We start from the raw sequence: 19,371 nt of genomic DNA on the forward strand, positions 1-19,371 counted from the left end.
TGGAAGGTTTCTAGACGGATGTCAATTAACACATTAATGATGTCTTTTTACAGGACAGGAAGAGGATATCCTGTCTTCATACAAGGTTAACTTGTTCAAGGCCAGATGGGTGAGCAAAGCACTCAAAGAGTTAAAGCAGCTTATGTCGATCAACCTGTTGAATAATACATTGCTTGCCTACGGACGTATTTCTTACAACAAAATTATAAAAGCATTTACATGCTGGGATCTATAAGAGTCTATGGGGACAACAGTCAAAGATGTAGTATTAAATGGAAGAGCATGAAGCAGCAGCATCCGCCATGTACAAATTATTTTCTCTCCAAATTATCTTCTTGGTAATCTACGATAGTTCCTTGTCAAATAAATCCTCAATGGCTCCACCTCGCTTCCATACATTCTTTACTGTATTCAAGCTGAGAAAGTATTTAGAGGAAATATGGCTAATCGGTTGTCAGGAAAATAAAATTACCTATAATAATGTAATAAGACGCTTAGGTAATGGGCACTACAGGATACATGAATGAGTATTGTCAGATAGAAACTTAAAATAAAATAAAAATAGAATTTGATTGCACATAAAAAACATGCATGTTTAAATTCCCTCACCATTTTATCCTCTACAACTTCTAATAGGAGGCTGTGTCATTTATCTACTCCCTTCTTCTTGGCTAAGTAAAACTTCCTTATATTACATCCATCCCCACTCTGTGAAACCCTCCACTGGATCCCAGTTACCTTTAGAATTACATTTGAAATCCTGGTACTAACAAATATGGCCCTCCGTAACACTGCTCCTCCATACATTTCTGCCCTCAAACAAATACTCTCCTACTCGATCCTTACGTTCTTCCCATGGGCTTAGCTGCTAGAACGTCCTTGTCATCGATACAACCACCACACTACCTCTCACTCTCTCTGTGCCTTATGTTTGTCACCCCATTCCCTCAAGATTGTAAGCTTGCGAGCAGGGCTCTCTCCACCTAATGTATCGGTTTGTCTTAGTCTGCCAATTCTTGTCTCGTCAGACCCCTTGAATATACGCATTGTATTAAGGGCTGCGTAAACTGTTGGCGCTATATAAATAAAAGATAATAATCCATCCATTTATGTACACACACACACATTGTGAGTACTGCAGTATATAACAATAGCATTACTAAACATAAAACATATTAAATTCTAACATTAGAAAAGGGTTTGCCCAGGTATAATAAATAAATATAGGAAACATTGTGTAAAGGTTTGGTGATGTGTCAGTATGTAATCCAGTACTTTGGGCTAAACTATTAAGCATCCTGCTTTCAAATTAACAAAATACATGCAATATAAATTATAAAGTACTCAGTTTTATAACCGTCTACGTGCTCTTGTTAATAATATAATAGAATTTACATGTAATAGCTATTGGTTTAGGATTATTGGTATAATGAAATGCCTCAATGTAGCTACTTTTAGAAACAATTTGAAGACTGTAACAATGAATGAATTTCCAAAAATATTTGTAAAATGTATCAGTCTAATGCATGGTTTACAGTACAGGATATATTTTAATACTGTGTAGTGGAGTATCCTAGAAAAGACAAAATTATTGCAAACTAACTATACTAGGTGATCCAAGGAAAGTAAGAATATGGTTTTGTAGAGTTTCTTCAAACCTGCAAGTACATTCACAATATTCAAAAGACATCTAAATTCAGTAGTATATATTATTTTGTATTAAAGGCTTTGCTCTTTAGCTCTTTTGACATCAAAGAATAGGCAATTTTGAAAACTGGATATTAGGGGTACTATTAAGTACCCACTGCATTATGTTCCCGACAGTCTCATTATGTGAATATTCTAATATGAATTATTTAAAAACGTAAAAGTTAGAATATCACGTGCACAGCCAAACACATCTTTTACATGGAAAGTAGCTGTAGATGAGGATGGTCAAACAAAGAGGCAAATTAGATAGAGAGAGAGACTGCATTTTTAAATACATATACTGTATTTGCCTGAATATAGGCCGCCCCCCCCACACTTTAAGTCTTTAAAGTGGGGGTGCGGCCTATATTCGGGGTTTAGCGCAGGGATGTGCAATTCGGATCTCCCGACGCCCAGGACAAAATTATATGCTATTCTGTAGATCTCAACAGCTGCTCCTGGGAGAATAGCGCAAAAGAGCTCAGGATATGAGGAAGCAAAAAGAATTGTTAATTCACATGAGCAAAAGCTTAACTTGAAATTTAAACGTATGCCTCTGCCGAAGTAAATAACGAACAGCAAGTTCCTGCCGTTTCATCTGTCATAAAAAAGAAGGACATTAAATACATTGAAGATGAAAATTGTAAAGTGAAACCAACGGCCCTTTTGATAAGGATATGTGGAATTACAAAAAACAGCATCTGGCTTTTACTTTGAATTTTTTTATGCATTTTAAAAACAAACAGTCTTATTAGAGCAGCTATCACATATTTATATGATCTTTTTTGGCAAATCCAGAATATATATTACAAACTCTGAAAACAGATAGTAGAAGCATTGCAAAACACCCATCTACAGACACCAGACAAGCCAGAAGGCTTGTTTTTTTCCTCGAAAATCTCATGGTGCTGCCACAACCACGAGGGATTCTGGATAGGCCCATGCAAAGAAGGTAAACAATGATCACCTTTTGCCTCTCTATCCACTGAAAACAGATACTAAGAAAAATGTCTTAAACAGTTTCTGATTTAGAGAAAAGGTGGCGATAAACTAAATACTGAGTTTTAGAGAGCTGAAATCTTTCAGCTGTGTTCTATAGCACCGTTTTCACAGTGAAAATTGAGAAGGGTTCCTAGTTTCAGTTAAGGAGTAACTCAGTACAGTGCCTAGATACACTTCAGTAATTATATGCATAATATTAATATATATTTTACACCGGAAAGACGTCATTGACAGGTAACAAATGTAAGCAAACCATTTGTTTGTTTGTAGAGAATGGCTTTTTGTTCTGTGAATTAATCAGGAAGGGAATTTCTACTGCAAAGAACATAAGTCTGTAGTGTGGTGATATATGTTAATTTTATGATATACCATGCAGGCCCAGTTTTATCTATGGTCATGTGACTGTACATACGTGTGCCATCATTTGCCAATCCACCCGCACCATAGCCCACAGTGCATTAGCCTTATGTGTTCTATAGTCACGTTGGGCTTGATAAGGCTGGCTTGGAGTATAAGAAAGGAATGTATTGTATTTGCATTACAATTAATACACTTGCTGGAACGATTCTGTAGATCATGAACATATGTCTTGCTATCTATTTTGTCTACTCCAAACTCCAGCTGTCATCTTCACCAAGACCTTATCCCTTTTTGTCTACACTTTCCAAGATGGTTGCTATGCTCTGGACACAATTCTTAATCAGTATACAGTGACCAGCTGCAATATTCATCGCAAGCATATTTTACAAACCACAATTAGACATCTGCAGGTTCTCACCATGCTTTCAAAACGTGAGCTATGCTTTCCCAAGACATCTATAACATTTTTTAAATAAAAAAAAGCTTATTGCAATGAAAACTTGGATGTAAAGTAGAGTATAGTCTGAAGTTATACATTTTATTGCAGTAACTGAGAATGTTTTCACTTGCTTTAATAAAGTCTCCAGAGACTTGTGTCATACCAGATGCTGCCTGGAGCCTAAGGAGCTGTGGCATGAGCTTGCAAATGAGGTTTCAGCTTAATAGGCTGTGGACGCCCAAGTAACAGATCTTTTAGAGAATATACATTTTGATTCTGTTTTAAGGTGCACTTTTGACGAACATATTGTAAGACCTACCCCCAATACAAATCCATGCTATTTAAGTCATTTATATTCAGAAAGTATTTTGAATAAAATAAAAGGGTATTGTGTAAATATGTTAAATAAAAATCAGCATGATCATGTCACCATACAGTTGTTATGGTGGGCATACTTGGAAGCTTACATTATTATTATTATACTTAATTATAAAGCGCCGACAGATTCCAAAGCGCTGTACAAGATGAAAATTTTACAGATAACGACAAGTACAATACAGCAATTGACATACAGATATGAGGGGAATGAAGGGCCCTGTTCCTGCAGGAACTACAATCTAGGTGGATAAGGGGTGAGAAACAGGAGGTGAATATTATCATATTTATAAAGCCCCATAATATGCTACAGAGCTGTACAATGGGCAAACATGCTATAAAAAGTAGTACATCACATAACCATTTGGATTTACAGAAAAAAACAGGATGACGAGGGCCCTGCTACAAGTAGAGAACACTACCTAACATGTCACAAACCAATCAAGTAGGCTGCAAAGGCCCAGACGACCAGTTATGACCAAACAGGGGACTGGTGTGTGAATAGTCATCACGGTGAAACTTGAATCCGATTTGATGGCATGACGTTGTTTGCACAATGTGGGCAGGCCTGGAACATTAAATTATGATGCCATCACATATGTGTGGCATGATGTGACAACACAGCGCTGCCTGCTGATGACATCACTCCCACGCCTAGTATGGAAAGCACAGGAAAGAACGTCCCCTACTCGAAAATGGGACATAGGTTAAGGAACAGTGACAAGCAATGTGTTTATTGTTTTGTAGAAGAAAATTGAATGATACTTAATCATAAAAATATGTATAAATTTAAGTGGCACATTGAGGTTACCGATTTAACATACTTCATCAAAATGCATCAGTCATAGTTAAAGGTTAATCCTCAGCTTTAGCGTATAGCCGGCCCTCTATTGTGTCAATGCAGCTCTCTACGGTAGTCATCCCCCAGCTAATGTTAATTATTAGCAATGTTAACATTCAGCCTTCAGTGAATGAAGCTCCTGTGAAGACACTCATTGATGAGCAAATATGCAACAAAGCCAGGCACCAGTCACCAGATGTTAACAGAACAAGGTAGGGGAGAGACGTCTTTGTGACTGGTTTTATGTTCTCTCCCTTGACATCTCGTGAACTTTCTGGCTCAACGTGTTTAATAAGGCAACAGGCAAAGGTCGCAATTTAATATTCACTATTACCAATGGCAACCAGTAGACCAGCTGGGTGAATGTCCACAGGAAGTGTAGGGACCCTAAATCAAAAGGTCAATGTGACCCAGAGTGTACATTCTATGTTAAGACTTGTATAAAATAAGGGAGAGAGGGAGGAGATGGGGAAAGGGCAAGGTTCGGAATATGTAGGTAGGGAGAAAATCTAATAGTTACATTTACCATATCATTTCATAGATTACATCAAAACTCTCTGTATCTGTTTACGTTTTATGCAATTGTTGTTTATCTGTGAGTATGTATTTTTTTTTTATTTTTTTTTGCTTTTAGGTAGACCGTCCGGGATAAATCCTAGTGCATTTTTTTTTTTATTTTGGGGTATACTACCTCTCTACCTTCTAATGCCATAGTTAGGAAGTTAGGCTACCTTTTACATCTGCATGCATGCATTAATATATATCGATATGCAAAATATAGCTGATAAAACATGGTGCACCATTCAAAAATTTACATGATTGTGCAAAATGGTGATACAGATGTTTAGTGACCATTTTTTTCAAACCCAAGGTAGACATTTGGCTTATCTTGTTGGATAATTCTAATTCTAAGCTCCTTTGAGCAGGGCCCTCCTAACCTGTTGTCTCCGTAAGTCAAATTGTTATGTTACATACTACTTATGTCCTGTCTACCCATTGTACGGCCTTACAGAATTTGATAGTCCCCAGAATCAGGAATCTGCACACACTACAGGAATTACAGAATTTGATGGCGCTATATAAAACAATAAATAATAATAATAATGTACCACACTGAACTCTATGTGCTCACGGAAAGCTGTATGGGCAATATCTTGCAGTAATGCTTAATTTACCGTTTAATTCAGCAAACCACCATGATTGAAAAGGGATCTGTTCATTTAACTAATGCACTGGTCAAAATGTCTATTGATACAACATGACTCAATGGTGCATAAGCCATTGGGAATACTAGCTTGGGGGACAATCTGGACAAAGTCTGGCCTTGCTCGCATCAAAAGCTATTTGGTTTATTTATTTATTTTTGTTAAAGAAAAAAAAAAACCCACATACTTTCAAACTCTGGAGAACAGCCAGGAAACAGCAGCACCAGAAACCAAAGACCGTTTGTGGAACTGTATCCGGTCACCTACATGAAGTCTTATGAACATATAGAATAGACTAGAACAACAGCGGCTCTATTTGCATTTAACCTCCTAACTTAACCCCACCACCAACCACACTTTAATCACTGCATCTGCTAAGCTAAAACTTTTCAGCTCCTTCAGACACACTCTCTTGGAGAGAGAAAGAAGGATAATAACCTTTGAAACCAACTGATCCTTACGTGATTAGCAGAGCCATGAAGCATGGAATACGATTAACTTTCCTGGTGTGCACATACAAAGCTCTGCCACCCACATTTACAGTTTCAATGGCCCTTTGAGGAACCAGTAAATAAACTCAATTGGATGCTTTGGCACTGTTTGCCAACAAAAAGATGCACTTATTTTCCCTCGTCTTAACATTTTTGTACCTAAATTTAAGGATGTTTCAAAAACACTTTATCAACAACATATAAATGGATCTAACTAGACCTGCATATTCACACACTTATAGATCAATAAATAACTTGGAAATAATACTTACAGATGTAGCATAAAACCAAAACTAGGGTTACCTATTTTGAAATTTGCATACTTTTGCCTAAATCGGTTATTTTAATCACAAAATAGTTTAAAATATTTAATAAAATTACTACATATTATTTACATTATATATATATATATATAAATTGGATTGGGCAAGGCAGTGCCTGGGTCCACTATCCTTATACTACCTTTCCAGATACAGGGGTTTAAACAATTATCAGCGGAACCTATTGCCAGAGAATTGAGTAAAAGGTAACCATGCCCATTTCTTTATATATTTTTTAACTTTATATTCAGATATTGATACCCTCCACCATGTTTTGGTGTCCAGATTCCTTTTATTTTCCATGCACCAGTATGCTGGCCTGTCTAGAAAGCTAGTATATTAATGGCAGGGGCAGGAACAGGAACTACTGGCTCCCTTGTTAAAAGGAGCTTGCTTGGAGTGAATGTGATGGGAATACTCCCGTTGTCTGTGTGCATTGAGTAGATACCCAACACTGCCTTGATACCGATGCAATGCTCAAAGCACCATATCCAGTACTCTGGAATGGGTGAGAGCTAATGACCCTGCACTAGTGAGTGATTAACCACCAGAAGGGCTGATTTTCTAAAACCTGATTTTGTGCTTAGCATATCTAGCTAGGTTGTAGGGACTACCACTAAGAGAAACCATTGTGTCAACCTGGTTAGACCTATTGAAGACCAGCCCTGGCTACCAGCATTTCATAACGCTACACAATCTAACTACAGTTTCCAACCTCCCAGCTTTGTCATTGCACGGATTTTGGTATCACACTGAAAGTATTTGTGATAATACTTGGTGTCGAAGCTACATAAAGCCAAAACAGTCATCGCTGAGTTTATTAAAAGTGAATGTTCTTCTGCTTAAAAAAAACTTTAGGCAATTGTCAATGGGACCAGTAGGGTAATATCCATTTTAGCCTTTGATAACATAACCACTATGATAAATGTTAGTTGTAGTCAGATCCAATTGTTAATTGTAATACATGACTTGTTGAGCTCCTTGAAATATGGACATTTGTGAATCTAATGCATTTAGTAGTAGATATGGCACTGAATTGTGATGCATTTGTAACTTTCATAGCCAGATACATATTATCACTTGTGATAATCGTGGATCAATTTAGTGTCGTAGTCCTATGTGTCAATAATATATAACATTCTCTGGGGGAAGCGAAAGAGTCAGAAAGCTTTGCCAGAGGCAGATGGCTGTTAGTTTGATGTGCAAATGAACCAGCATCTGCCACACAAAGAGAATTTCTCCAAGTAATTTTCTAAAATACTCCAGTGTCCTTCCTTCATAAGACCCGTAACCGTGCGCACGGCTAATATAATTACATATTTTATTTATAGCAGGTTTGGCCCATCCCGGCAATTTACGGCTATTAACTGCGCCAACGAATAACCTTAGCTGCCCTTTGTACATTTGTAAATTCACCGATTACAAACCCATGAGAAATCTGTCTTACTCTCTACAATCACGACACAAGCAATAAAAGTGTACACATTGTTACAATAATTCAAAGCAATTCATGTTTATTTAATGCAGATATTAAAATGTTAAAATAAACTAGAAATCACTTCTATGCAAACAACTATTAGTCCCTAAACACTAATAATTTCCAACTGTATTAAGATTTTTATTTGGAAAACTATAACTAATGGTTTCTTATATAGCCATATTGACTTTCATAAACAAAATACATATTAAAAAGAAAAAACGTAAAGGGGCTTCTTTAAGTAATCCCAAGCAACCACCAAACATCTTCTTTAGAGATAAGGTTTGCTGCTTGAGTAAAATACTTTGTCAATGACATTGTATGTGAACATATAGCTAGTTAATTCACCTATTACATAGGCACAGAATAAATCTTACACAAAATAGGAAATGCAAAATTCTACCAATGTACGCCTAGTACAGGAGTTTTAAAAATGGACCTGGTGATTTAAGGCCAGCAGCTGATAAATTACAGGCTTGCGGCCAGACGCTGTACTACTGTAGTGTAGATGTCAATCTCGCGATTTACCACCCGCCAGCCTTAAAATACGAGCAGAAATTTTAACACTTAAGGTGGTCATAGTGGGGTGTTGTCAGGGTTGCAATTGCTTTTGAGAAGACTACAAGCTGATAAACTCTTTGTGGATACAAATGAACTCTTTCTTGATACAAAATTAATCAAGAAATTTAATAAATAATTTGGTAAGTAAGTAAGCCAGTTTATAAAAAGTTAGCCACAACTGCTTATATGCCATATGATATTCCCTATTTGGTAGGCCACCAGTTCAGACATCACCAAGTTTCCATCAAAGTTGGAAAGGTGGTCAGCAACTCTACACCTACTGAATTTAACAGTTTCATACCTAAATAAAGGATTAGAAACACCATTCTTAGTACCTTTGGGAAGATGAAAAAAAACATATTAAAATGTTTCTGTGCTGTATTTGTAGGATAACACCTGCTGGGGAAAGAATAGAGGGCAAAAGTGGAAAGAAGAGTATTACAGAGTACCATTAATGTTTTAAGGAACAGCTTTGAAAACTAACCTAAAAAAGGGTTAATCAAGACCTTTTTAAGGAAGTTACTCAGCCACTTCGTTTTTTTTTTAACTTGGGGTTTCATTGTATGATTCAGATATAGAAGAGGAGAAACTAAAATGTGAATCACACAGCACAAACTTCGACTGTTGGCTGCAGCACAAGAACAGATGACCTTATTAAACATACAAGCCCAGACCCTCTTCCTTTGTACAACACATGGAATGTCACACATTTCTTAACCGTTCAGTTGCCAAATAGGTAAAAATATACAAAGCCCCCGTGTTCTAAAAGGATTCACTACAATTTTAAAGGCATGGCTATGTTGTGGCAAATTCAACTGATTTTTTAGGTTTATTGATTTATTGTATAGCGGATAGGGTATTGGTGAATTTTCTAGTGACCATGATTTCGGCTCTTACAATGTTAGCTCTGATTTAAACTTTACAGAGGTTTAGATGTAACATAAGGAAGTTTTACTTTACTGAGAGCATGACAGATAAATGGAACAGCCTCCCTTCAGAAGGGGTAGAGGCCAATATAGTAAGGGAATTTAAACACGCATTGGATAGATTCAGGCTAGCTTTATGCATAAAAACTAGATCAATAACTGATTAAGGATTGAGTCTTTACATCAGGATAAATGGGCAGACTAGATTTGCCAAAAAGTTATTACCGTCCATCAAACGCTATGTCTCTCCATCAAACACTATGTCTCACAATCATATCTGTATCACAATCAGCGTTGTCACAAAAAATCTCCATCAAACATTTTGTTGGACTGTTAAGTAACATATGTAGCATTTGAGAACAATTACATATTTAAGCAATTGTTGCCGATTTTCCTTATGTGGCCAGAGCATGGACTACATCACATCCACAATCAGGGACAGTCATGTTTCACACCAGGTAGATATGACAGGAGTGATAATAGCAAGAATCCAAATGGGATGCCCAAGGACCATCAACTGAGTGCTAAATACAAAGGGGTCAGCTGGGCAGAAGATCTCATTAAGGGATTAAGGCTGTCTGTAGCCCTATATAGCTGGTTTTTGTTCATGTTCCAACCATTGCTTTCAGACTAGATATAAAAAAAGGAAAAATGTACTTTACATAACCATAAACAAGACATAGCAGAATCGTGGTTAAGGGTCTTCAGTAGAAAAATCAATAGTTCTGTTTATCTAAAATTATACCGGCAATTATCGGCTACTCTGCAAAAATGTGATCCCGGTGCAAAAAGTAAATCTTAAATGTTCTTCTTAAGCTTCCTAAATGCTGAAGATAGCAAATCATGAAAAAAAAAAAATGTGTTGGCAGCTCCTATGAGAGAACAGTGCTGAAGATGGCTTTCCTGATTACACAAATTTACACTTCTTTAGCAATCACCATCCTGCAGAAATGCAGAGCAAACAGCACCCAAATAGTCCACTTGTTCGATCAATCAATCAACCTTTCTGCTGGTCGAGGGATATTCAAGTACCAGACCGGTTATTTTATCCTAACATAAATAAAATAAAGAAGAGAACAGCTGAACAGGGTTTTACTTTTTGTTTTTCATTTACAATGACAACACAAAAGTAACTGGTCTATTAAGCTGCCAGTAATATGCTGTCAGTTTAAAGCTACTGTACACAGCAAATTGCTACCTGGAAAAATCACAGCAATTTAGAGTGAATGGTGCTGTTCCATCTGCCCTCCTAATGGATGTATTTTTGTATGAATAAAAATAATAATAATGCATCACAGACATCCTTCATATATGGACTTATTCACTAAACAGTGAGCTCTATGTGAGACACGCTGAGTGAAATTATTTTATTAACTGTGCATCACGAAGTTGACCTTTGACAATCTACAATTAATATGGTGCAAAAAGGTCCTCTGCAACTTGCACTTATTTATACTTTGATATAGCATTTCCTTGGAAAACAATTTAAGCAAAACACTGAATGGTGTATATTTGATCATGACTTAAAAAATTGTTACATACAAGATTACCCCAATCCTAGTTCTTACACTATAATAGGAATGGACACAATTTGTGTAGAAGACAAGACAGAAAAATCTGGAAGACATCTTAATATTTGTATCTCAATATACAAAGGTGCACTAGACTATGAGCCAGTTCTAAAAATGTAGGAGCCATAGCTACTGCACTATTCTATAAACAATATTTTTTTAAATTGTAATTTATCATTAAAATATATTTATGATTAAAAAAAAAATTAAAAAATTATTTTGCGAAGCTGCACTGACCTCATGTTCATGATTATTTTACAGGCCAACCATGACTTAAACAGTTTTTATGTCTGAACTTTGTGTACCGTCTGCATTTAGCATACAGGAAGCATGTTACAACTTCCTGTTTGCTATTAGAATTTATGATGATTTTCACTGCTGCTTTCAAATTTTCTTGATCTCCGGTCTCTTTTAAATTTTCCTGATTTCAGGTGTGACAGTCCCTCATTTACATGATTCAATTAAGTGGGATTGTATTGGTTCAATAAATGCAAATGATTATTAAAATTGTCTTGTTACCCACCCTGCGGCTAACTTACTTCCTCCCCTGACTTTTTTTCTCATACTATATTGTTTTAAACATATTTGCCATGTTTTATAACAGGTAATGAAATCAAGAAGATAGAAAGGTAGATGGATGCCTAAAATGACCGCGGTATTGCAAGTGGGTTGTATCAGCTCCATGGCAGGTGACGTACAGAAATATATTAAATATTTCTGTGGAAGATGCCAAGAAAGTGAATGCGCCGCGCAGGAATTATAGATGCTTATTTAGCCACCCTAAGTTTAACACAGAATGCGAGCAACAGCGCTGTTCTGTAGCACAAGAAGCACAAACAGAAAAATAATATGAGAACTTGGCTTTTAGCACAATCCACACGTCTGCAGTCATCAGTGAAATCATGAAGTTTCCATACAGAAGAGTTCAAGAATGTTGTTTATGGGCACAAGAAAGAAAAGCTGAAAACCAAGACAAGACCTGAAAAAGCATTTATTGGTTGCTCTATCAACAGCGTTTTGTAAAAGTCCTCTGTTTGTAAAAGCCATTGCGCGGCATATACTACCGTGATTTATTTAACATTATAAAGTATCATTCTGCAAGGATGGACTGGGCAAGCCAAGAGGAGAAAAAATTATAAAATCTGAAACCTAAACAAAAACTAGGGTGAAACCCAAATCTTAAAATTACAAATGAAAGTGGTCTAGTTTTAGAGATGCATAGAATAATCTTGGCACATGCCAATTAAATGCTCAAATAGGTAGTTAAATGTACAACTGCTTATAGAAACAGCCAAATTTGACCACGTAGGATGTCCACACTAAGTAATACACTTACATAGGGGAAAGTGTCACTTAGTGGCATGCCACCAGAAAGCTTTGTGGCCTCCATGCAAGGGAATAAACTTGGGTTACCCTAATGCACAGAATGAACGAGTTCTTGTTGTATATACCTTTTTTGAATGATACTAATATGACTTTTAGTCAGCTATGTTAAAAAATATATATAAAACAAGCAATGAGAGGTATGACTTATAATACTTACGATCAAGTCCATTGATGTAGCGCATTGTGATTTCACAGTGACCCCATACAGCACTGACAATAGGATACAGTTTCTTCCCTTTAAGTCCTCTGAAGGCAACTCCTAAGTATTGTCCATCCACTATAAAGCTGAGCGTTCCCTCATCCATGTCTAAAACTACAAGCAAAGAGTCTGGGAGTACAAACGATTCATCAGGTTCTAAAAAGGCTGGATACGTAACACCAGGTTGATTCTTACAGTTGTAATAAAGTTTGTTCCGTCCTAGGTCCCAGCCCCAAGACTCACTATTGCTTCCAACCAGTGATGTATATCCCACTGAGTGTAACGGAGCATCTGCAGTTGATACTCCAACAACAGCATGTGTTCCTCTTTGCCTCGTAGGCCAATGGATCTGCCAAACATGAAGGCCTCTTGTGTAGCCAACTTTGCCACGGATGCAGTCTGTGCTTTGTGCAACTGGGTGTCGATGGAACGTTAATCGGTCGTCCTCTTTCACAAAGATATTCAGAGATCGGTCCTCATTGTTCCACGCATGTTTGTGTTGAACTTCCAAAGAGACAGGAGGCATATCCAAAAGCATATCAAGCCGAGCAGGCTTGCAAAAGTCAGGTCCTCTAAGTTCACGCTTGACTGGTCTGTAAGGGGGATCCCGTACATCCACAGACTTTATACTCCCTGAGATCTTTTGACCCATTTTTCAGCAGTGGGTTCACAAGGTTTAAAGGGGCTTGGGGACAGGGGAGAAGGAATATGGTCCTTTGTTTCCTGCTGTTACCTAATTAACATAATTCCTCTTGAAGTCAAATACTTGTGCAAGAATTGCACCATTGGAAGACTTTAGCGCAGAAATCCTTCAATAATGATGCTCCTGGGAAAAAGATGATATTTATTAATACAAATGATTATTTGGGACACTAATACATGTTTATTACAAGCTTTCAACGTTTTTCTTAAATACATGTTATGCATTGTTACTATTACCAGTCTATGATTGGGCATGCAACTATTTCCAATGGCACATAAACAAGGAAAAACTCAAATGTTCATATGGTATTTTTAAAACAAAGGCCTTTAAATATATAAATGTGGGAAGATGGAATGATGTTAGTTCCATTAAAAAATACCTTCTTTAGCCAATGTAACTATCACCTGGAGGGATAGGTACATAAATATGACAGATTATAAGCATTTGAAGGTTAGGGTCAAGCAGTATATTCTCATACAAGTGATCACAATTCTACCTGGACAGCGTATTTGGACAATCAAAACATTTCTGTATACACGACAAATTCTAATATCTGTTATAGTCACACACTATGGTAAGCGTCTTCAATGCACGTCTGGGCCAACATTCCTACCAATTTAATATCAAAGCAATAGAACCAAATAAAATGTTTATGGTTGATTAAAATTACGTTGATATAAAGCAAATGCTATCATCGTATAGTCAACCATCTGGTGGAAGGAACAATTTCAAATTAATTTGTCACTGGTCTGGCTTTCCTACATGTGTACTAGGAGGTTCTAACACAACCATAGCCAATACAGAGCACCCAGTCGATGTCTCCAAAGTCAGAGAACTTGACTATAATAACACAAACCCTATCTTGGGAATAAGTGCATCCAATTAAATGTATATGGTGTATATTCTGTACATAGATGCACATATACATACACACATGTTGTTCTTTGTGTTTATTCTTTTTTTCCTCCTTCTCTTCAATGACATGGTTACTACTCTGCAACTCTACAAAATTAATTTAGAAATATCATCCCCCGTAGTGCTACTGTAAAAGCAAAACCCACAAGATTTTTTTCATTGGCTACATATACAAATTGTTTTAGTTCCACTCACAAGCAGGATCAGACTTGGCAGGCTCAGTTTACCAGTCAAGGTTGCAAGTACACTGCAGACTACTGAGTGCTCTTCTTCAGACCCACATGCAGTAATCTTTATACCTCCGCGTCATCGGCTTCAGCATTTTATGCACCCTGCGCAGACTCAGGATAAACCGAAGCAACCGGCACAAAATGTACAGAGCTCACAGTGTGCGGCACAGACAATAACTTCCTCTGATTCATAATGGGATACAGACAGCATTTTCCTCCATCAGTCCAGCCAAAGCCCCGCCTCGGCTATAAGAACATTACGTGCATTCTTTTAGGTAATGGTTCTCCTTAGTGGATTACAGGGTACATTTTTTTACTCCTTGTAATACTTACTGTCTTGTGTGTGTGTATATATATATATATATATATATATATATATATATATATATATATAAAACGAATATCTAATATATATTAAACACATATCTAACATATATATATATATATATAAAATATCCAAGCGCTGCGTAAATTGTTGGCGCTATATAAATAAAAGATTAATATATATATATATATATATATATATATATATACATATATATATATACATACACACACACACATGATGTCAAAAAATAGAGTATTGCAGAGTATGCGGTGATACCTTTTATAAAAGGTATCACCGCATACTCTGCAATACTCTATTTTTTGACATTGTGTCTACTGGACTAATACGGCTTCACCTATATACACACATACACATACACACACACACACACACACACACACTAACCTTAATCAGTAGATTAGTTTGGCTAAATTTGGTATTTATATAATGGAAATACAGTTAAGGTTACCAAATTCTCCCCAGTTATTTTTAAAGCTTTAAATATACAACCATCTGAGTAAATTTTGTCTGTCTAAGGAATGCGTGGTATCTTGGACTACATGGGGTACATTATTACTTCTACATCACGACCATGGCCCGGCTGGTATCCTACCTCTGATACGCCATATATTGGTTCCAAACTTCAGATACATTATTTTGCATGGCAGATACACTGTGCCATCACTGAAAGCAGATCTATTATACTAGAAATGTTTTGCAAATGGAATTACAGTCTGACCATCATTAATCCTTTACAAATTAGTATGAGGTTTTAGGCAGACTGGGTAACAAGCATGTTAGATTATCCATTTAGTTGTTATCCTCTGTAATTATCAGTGTTTCCATGTTTCTAAGATTGTACGAAGGTAAAACAAGGACAAGAGGATGTCTGTCGCATACATAGTCCTTTAAATCTAACTGGTCGGGCACAGCAGGTAACAAGTACAGCAATTATAAGAAAACATGCTCTTTCGTTTTCCAAGGCTGTAGGTATGCGGATAAATCACGGCATGCCATATTTCTCCCCACGGATGCATACCGGGATACAGTACATGGGAAGAGTATGAGTCATTCCGCAAGCACTCGACTGAACGTTATTTGAAATGAAACCGTAAAAGAAAAACATAAGAAATAGTAACTATTACACATCAAAGAACATTCACAGATACCACACGGTTTCAACATCGCCGATAATAAAGCAAGAGATAAAAATACTCTTAAAACCAGCAATAGGCATTGCACAGAGATGTATGCGACTTACAGAGTCACCCATTTAGCAGTACAAGTAGCTCCATAGTGTATTTAATCGGTTCTGATACAAGAGGAGTATAAAATACACACAAAAAGGGAAACTTATTATATCCGTGCATCCCAAGATCCAGTGATGCCGCACAGGGGATCTTCAGTGCTGGGAGAAGTATTTTTATACAGAGCGCCTACGTATAACTAATCTTTGAAAAGTATTGATTTGGCTGCAGCAAAAGACTTTGAAAGCTTGTGATTCTGGCTCATTACCAGCGAGTAAATGTCCCCAGTGCCTTTCCGTAAAAAATGGTTTTACCGTCTCTTGGGTACCATGGCAGCTCCAGGGCCGGCCTTTGGGGTGTGCGACCTGTGCGACCGCACAGGGCGCCACACTCCAGGGGGCGCCGCCACCACCGTAGCGTACCGCTGCCGCCAGCAGCGTACCTAGCCGCTCATCAGGGGGGCACCCGGCACCCCTCCAGAGACGGACAGTAATGTCCGCCGCTGGAGGAGCAGGCTCGCAAGGGAGGGGTATCGGAGGTCTTTAACAGACCTCCGGCTCCCTTGAACCCGGCTGAACATCACTCGAGGGAGCCGGAGGTCCGTTAAAGACCTCCGATATCACTCCCTTGTGATCCGCGCGGCAACAGCTGCTGTGCGCCGGGGTTTGTTGTCAGATCCCGGCGCACAACACTGAAGCCGCGCCCACCGCTGTCCGTGCCCTCTGACCCGGAAGAAGACAGAAGAACTGAAGAAGAAGAACGAAGAGGAGGAAAAGGAGCTGTAAGGAGAAAAGAGGAAAGGTAGGAAAGCATGAGAGTAAGAGTGGATTGGTATGTGTGTGGATTGGTATGTGTGTGGATTGGTATATATGTGTGGATTGGTATATATGTGTGGATTGGTATATATGTGTGGATTAGTGTATATGTGTGGATTAGTGTATATGTGTGGATTGGTATACATGTGTGGATTAGTATGTGTGTGGATTGGTATACGTGTGGATTAGTGTATACGTGTGGATTGGTATACGTGTGGATTAGTGTATACGTGTGGATTGGTATACGTGTGGATTGGTATGCGTGTGGATTGGTATGCGTGTGGATTGGTATGCGTGTGGATTGGTATGCGTGTGGATTGGTATGCGTGTGAGAGTGATGGGTGTTATGCTGTACCATTTCCAATGTCTTTTTCATGATCTAATTATGCTCTAAAAGTACATCATAACTTCCATCATTCTATACTGTTCCATACAGTGGCAGAGCTGGGAGGCAGAGGCCTTGCACCCTCACCGCAGGACTCCTGAAAGGTAAGTGAACTTCAAAGAGGGAAAGGGTAGATAGTTAGGAGGGCGTATATAGGGAGAAGGGAGTGAGACAGGGGAAAGGGGGTAGATAGGGAGAAGGGAGTGAGAAGGGGTAGATAGGGCAATCATACTCCTATCATGCCAAGTCTGCGAGTAAATCCTGGAATCTGGGTATGCCTGGGCATGATAGGAATATGAATAATATTATTTCATTGTTTTCTCCTATTTTGGTGTGTTACTTACTTTAAATAAAAGTGTTAGATTTTTTATGGTGTTGGGGGGGTCATATTCGGTTTTGGCCAGGTAAATGCTGCACTTTCGGTTTCAGTCCAGAATTCGTTTCGGTGCATCCCTACTACTAAGCCAGACAATTAAGTGGTAGGCCTAGACCACATCAATGTTTGGCGTAGTATATAGTGATTGGGGTTTTGTTACAAGTTTTTATTCCTTTCTTTTTTTGGGATGGGGGGCGCCAGAACACCTAAGGCCGGCTCTGGGCAGCTCAATGGGTTTATGGAACGATCAAAGCCACAAATTTCAATTTTCAAGTGAAAAGCATTATACATTACAATAACTAAAGTTTAATGGGTTGTTTTTCCACCAAGAATGTAGCAAAATTATGTTAGGCTCCCAATTAATATAATATAAAATGCACTTTATTTTAAAAAAAAGATTAAAACACCTTAGAATAGGTGTAGTAAGACACTAATTTGCCTAACATCTACATACATTTAGTAACCAATTAAATGTGTTTGTTGAAGGGATCATTCTTTGGTAACCATTGTTATCATAGATAGGAGAACACAATCTACACCAGAAACTCTGGTACCCTGAACAGATTTTTAGATACTCTTTACACCCCCCCCCCCATCAGATCTGCTTGCTACTTGGACATTCCCAACCTAAATACTGTCTCATACTTTCCCACTGATGTTTTCCGATATAAACACAAGGACACAAAGAACAATGAGCTCACTGAACATAGCGTCCTCGACGTGTATTTCATATCATAAATGTTAGCGCAACCTTCCATTCCAAAACAAAAAGAAATGAAAAAGAAATGTTCTTTTTCCACAAAGAATGCATATCTCCAGCACTGAAAGGGCATTCGAGATACAGAATAGTCAGTATTAAATGGAAAAGCAAAAAAATGGGACATATTTTAAGGTCATGTCCAATGTTCTCCTAGGAATGAATGCCCTACCATACATTACGTTGTTGACATACAGGATCCAGGTAGGAAACTGCTCATAATGCATACAGATAGCAATTTTTATTTATTTATTTATTTATTTTTAAGAGTGGGCCATTGGTCTCGACTAGAAGCAGTAAAGTGTTAAAAAATCACGTGACCCACGTCCACTGCCTCTCAGCTTAAAACGACACCAGATCTAATTATCTGGCTTAGTCAAATTTGCTTCTATCAGACTAGACAGTATTTGTCAAGCATGAGTCTAGAATATTTTAAGCTTGGGCTATAACAACCAAAGCATTCATAGCTGCTTCTTGGCAAATAAGAAAACATTAGTGGAATACTGGAAGAAATCCAGAGGGCAAACGGAGTGGTTTTTATACATAATAGACTTTAGAAGTATGTGAACTGGTTAAAGACAAAAATACTTTTCTTTACGATCAAACCTGGCTCAAGTTTTCTAGTTAAAAATAAATGAATAGGTTTGAAATGTTTCAGTCTAGAACATTTTGGGGGTTTATTCAGAGAGAAACATAAAGGTAGCAGGAGAGTTTGCTATGCATTTTAAAAGTGGCATATTTGGTTAATTGTTCTTCATGAGTGGCTGGCCCTT

The 19,371-nt window shown here is 37.7% G+C and overlaps 1 protein-coding gene across 1 annotated transcript in view; it reads right to left on the reverse strand.

Annotated features, from left to right (window-relative positions):
- LOC149300238 (SPRY domain-containing SOCS box protein 4-like) overlaps positions 1-13,494 on the reverse strand; it is a 30,300-nt gene extending 16,806 nt beyond the window's left edge. The window contains exon 1 of the mRNA XM_089485434.1: positions 12,801-13,494. Coding sequence (XP_089341560.1) covers positions 12,801-13,494 — 694 coding nt within the window. The remainder of the gene's footprint in view (positions 1-12,800) is intronic.
- Positions 13,495-19,371: the final 5,877 nt, after the last annotated feature.

Source organism: Sceloporus occidentalis, unplaced genomic scaffold, assembly GCF_023333645.1.
Source record: "Sceloporus occidentalis isolate IW3139 unplaced genomic scaffold, rSceOcc1.0.p SCAF_25, whole genome shotgun sequence".
NCBI classification, from domain to species: Eukaryota; Metazoa; Chordata; class Lepidosauria; order Squamata; family Phrynosomatidae; genus Sceloporus; species Sceloporus occidentalis.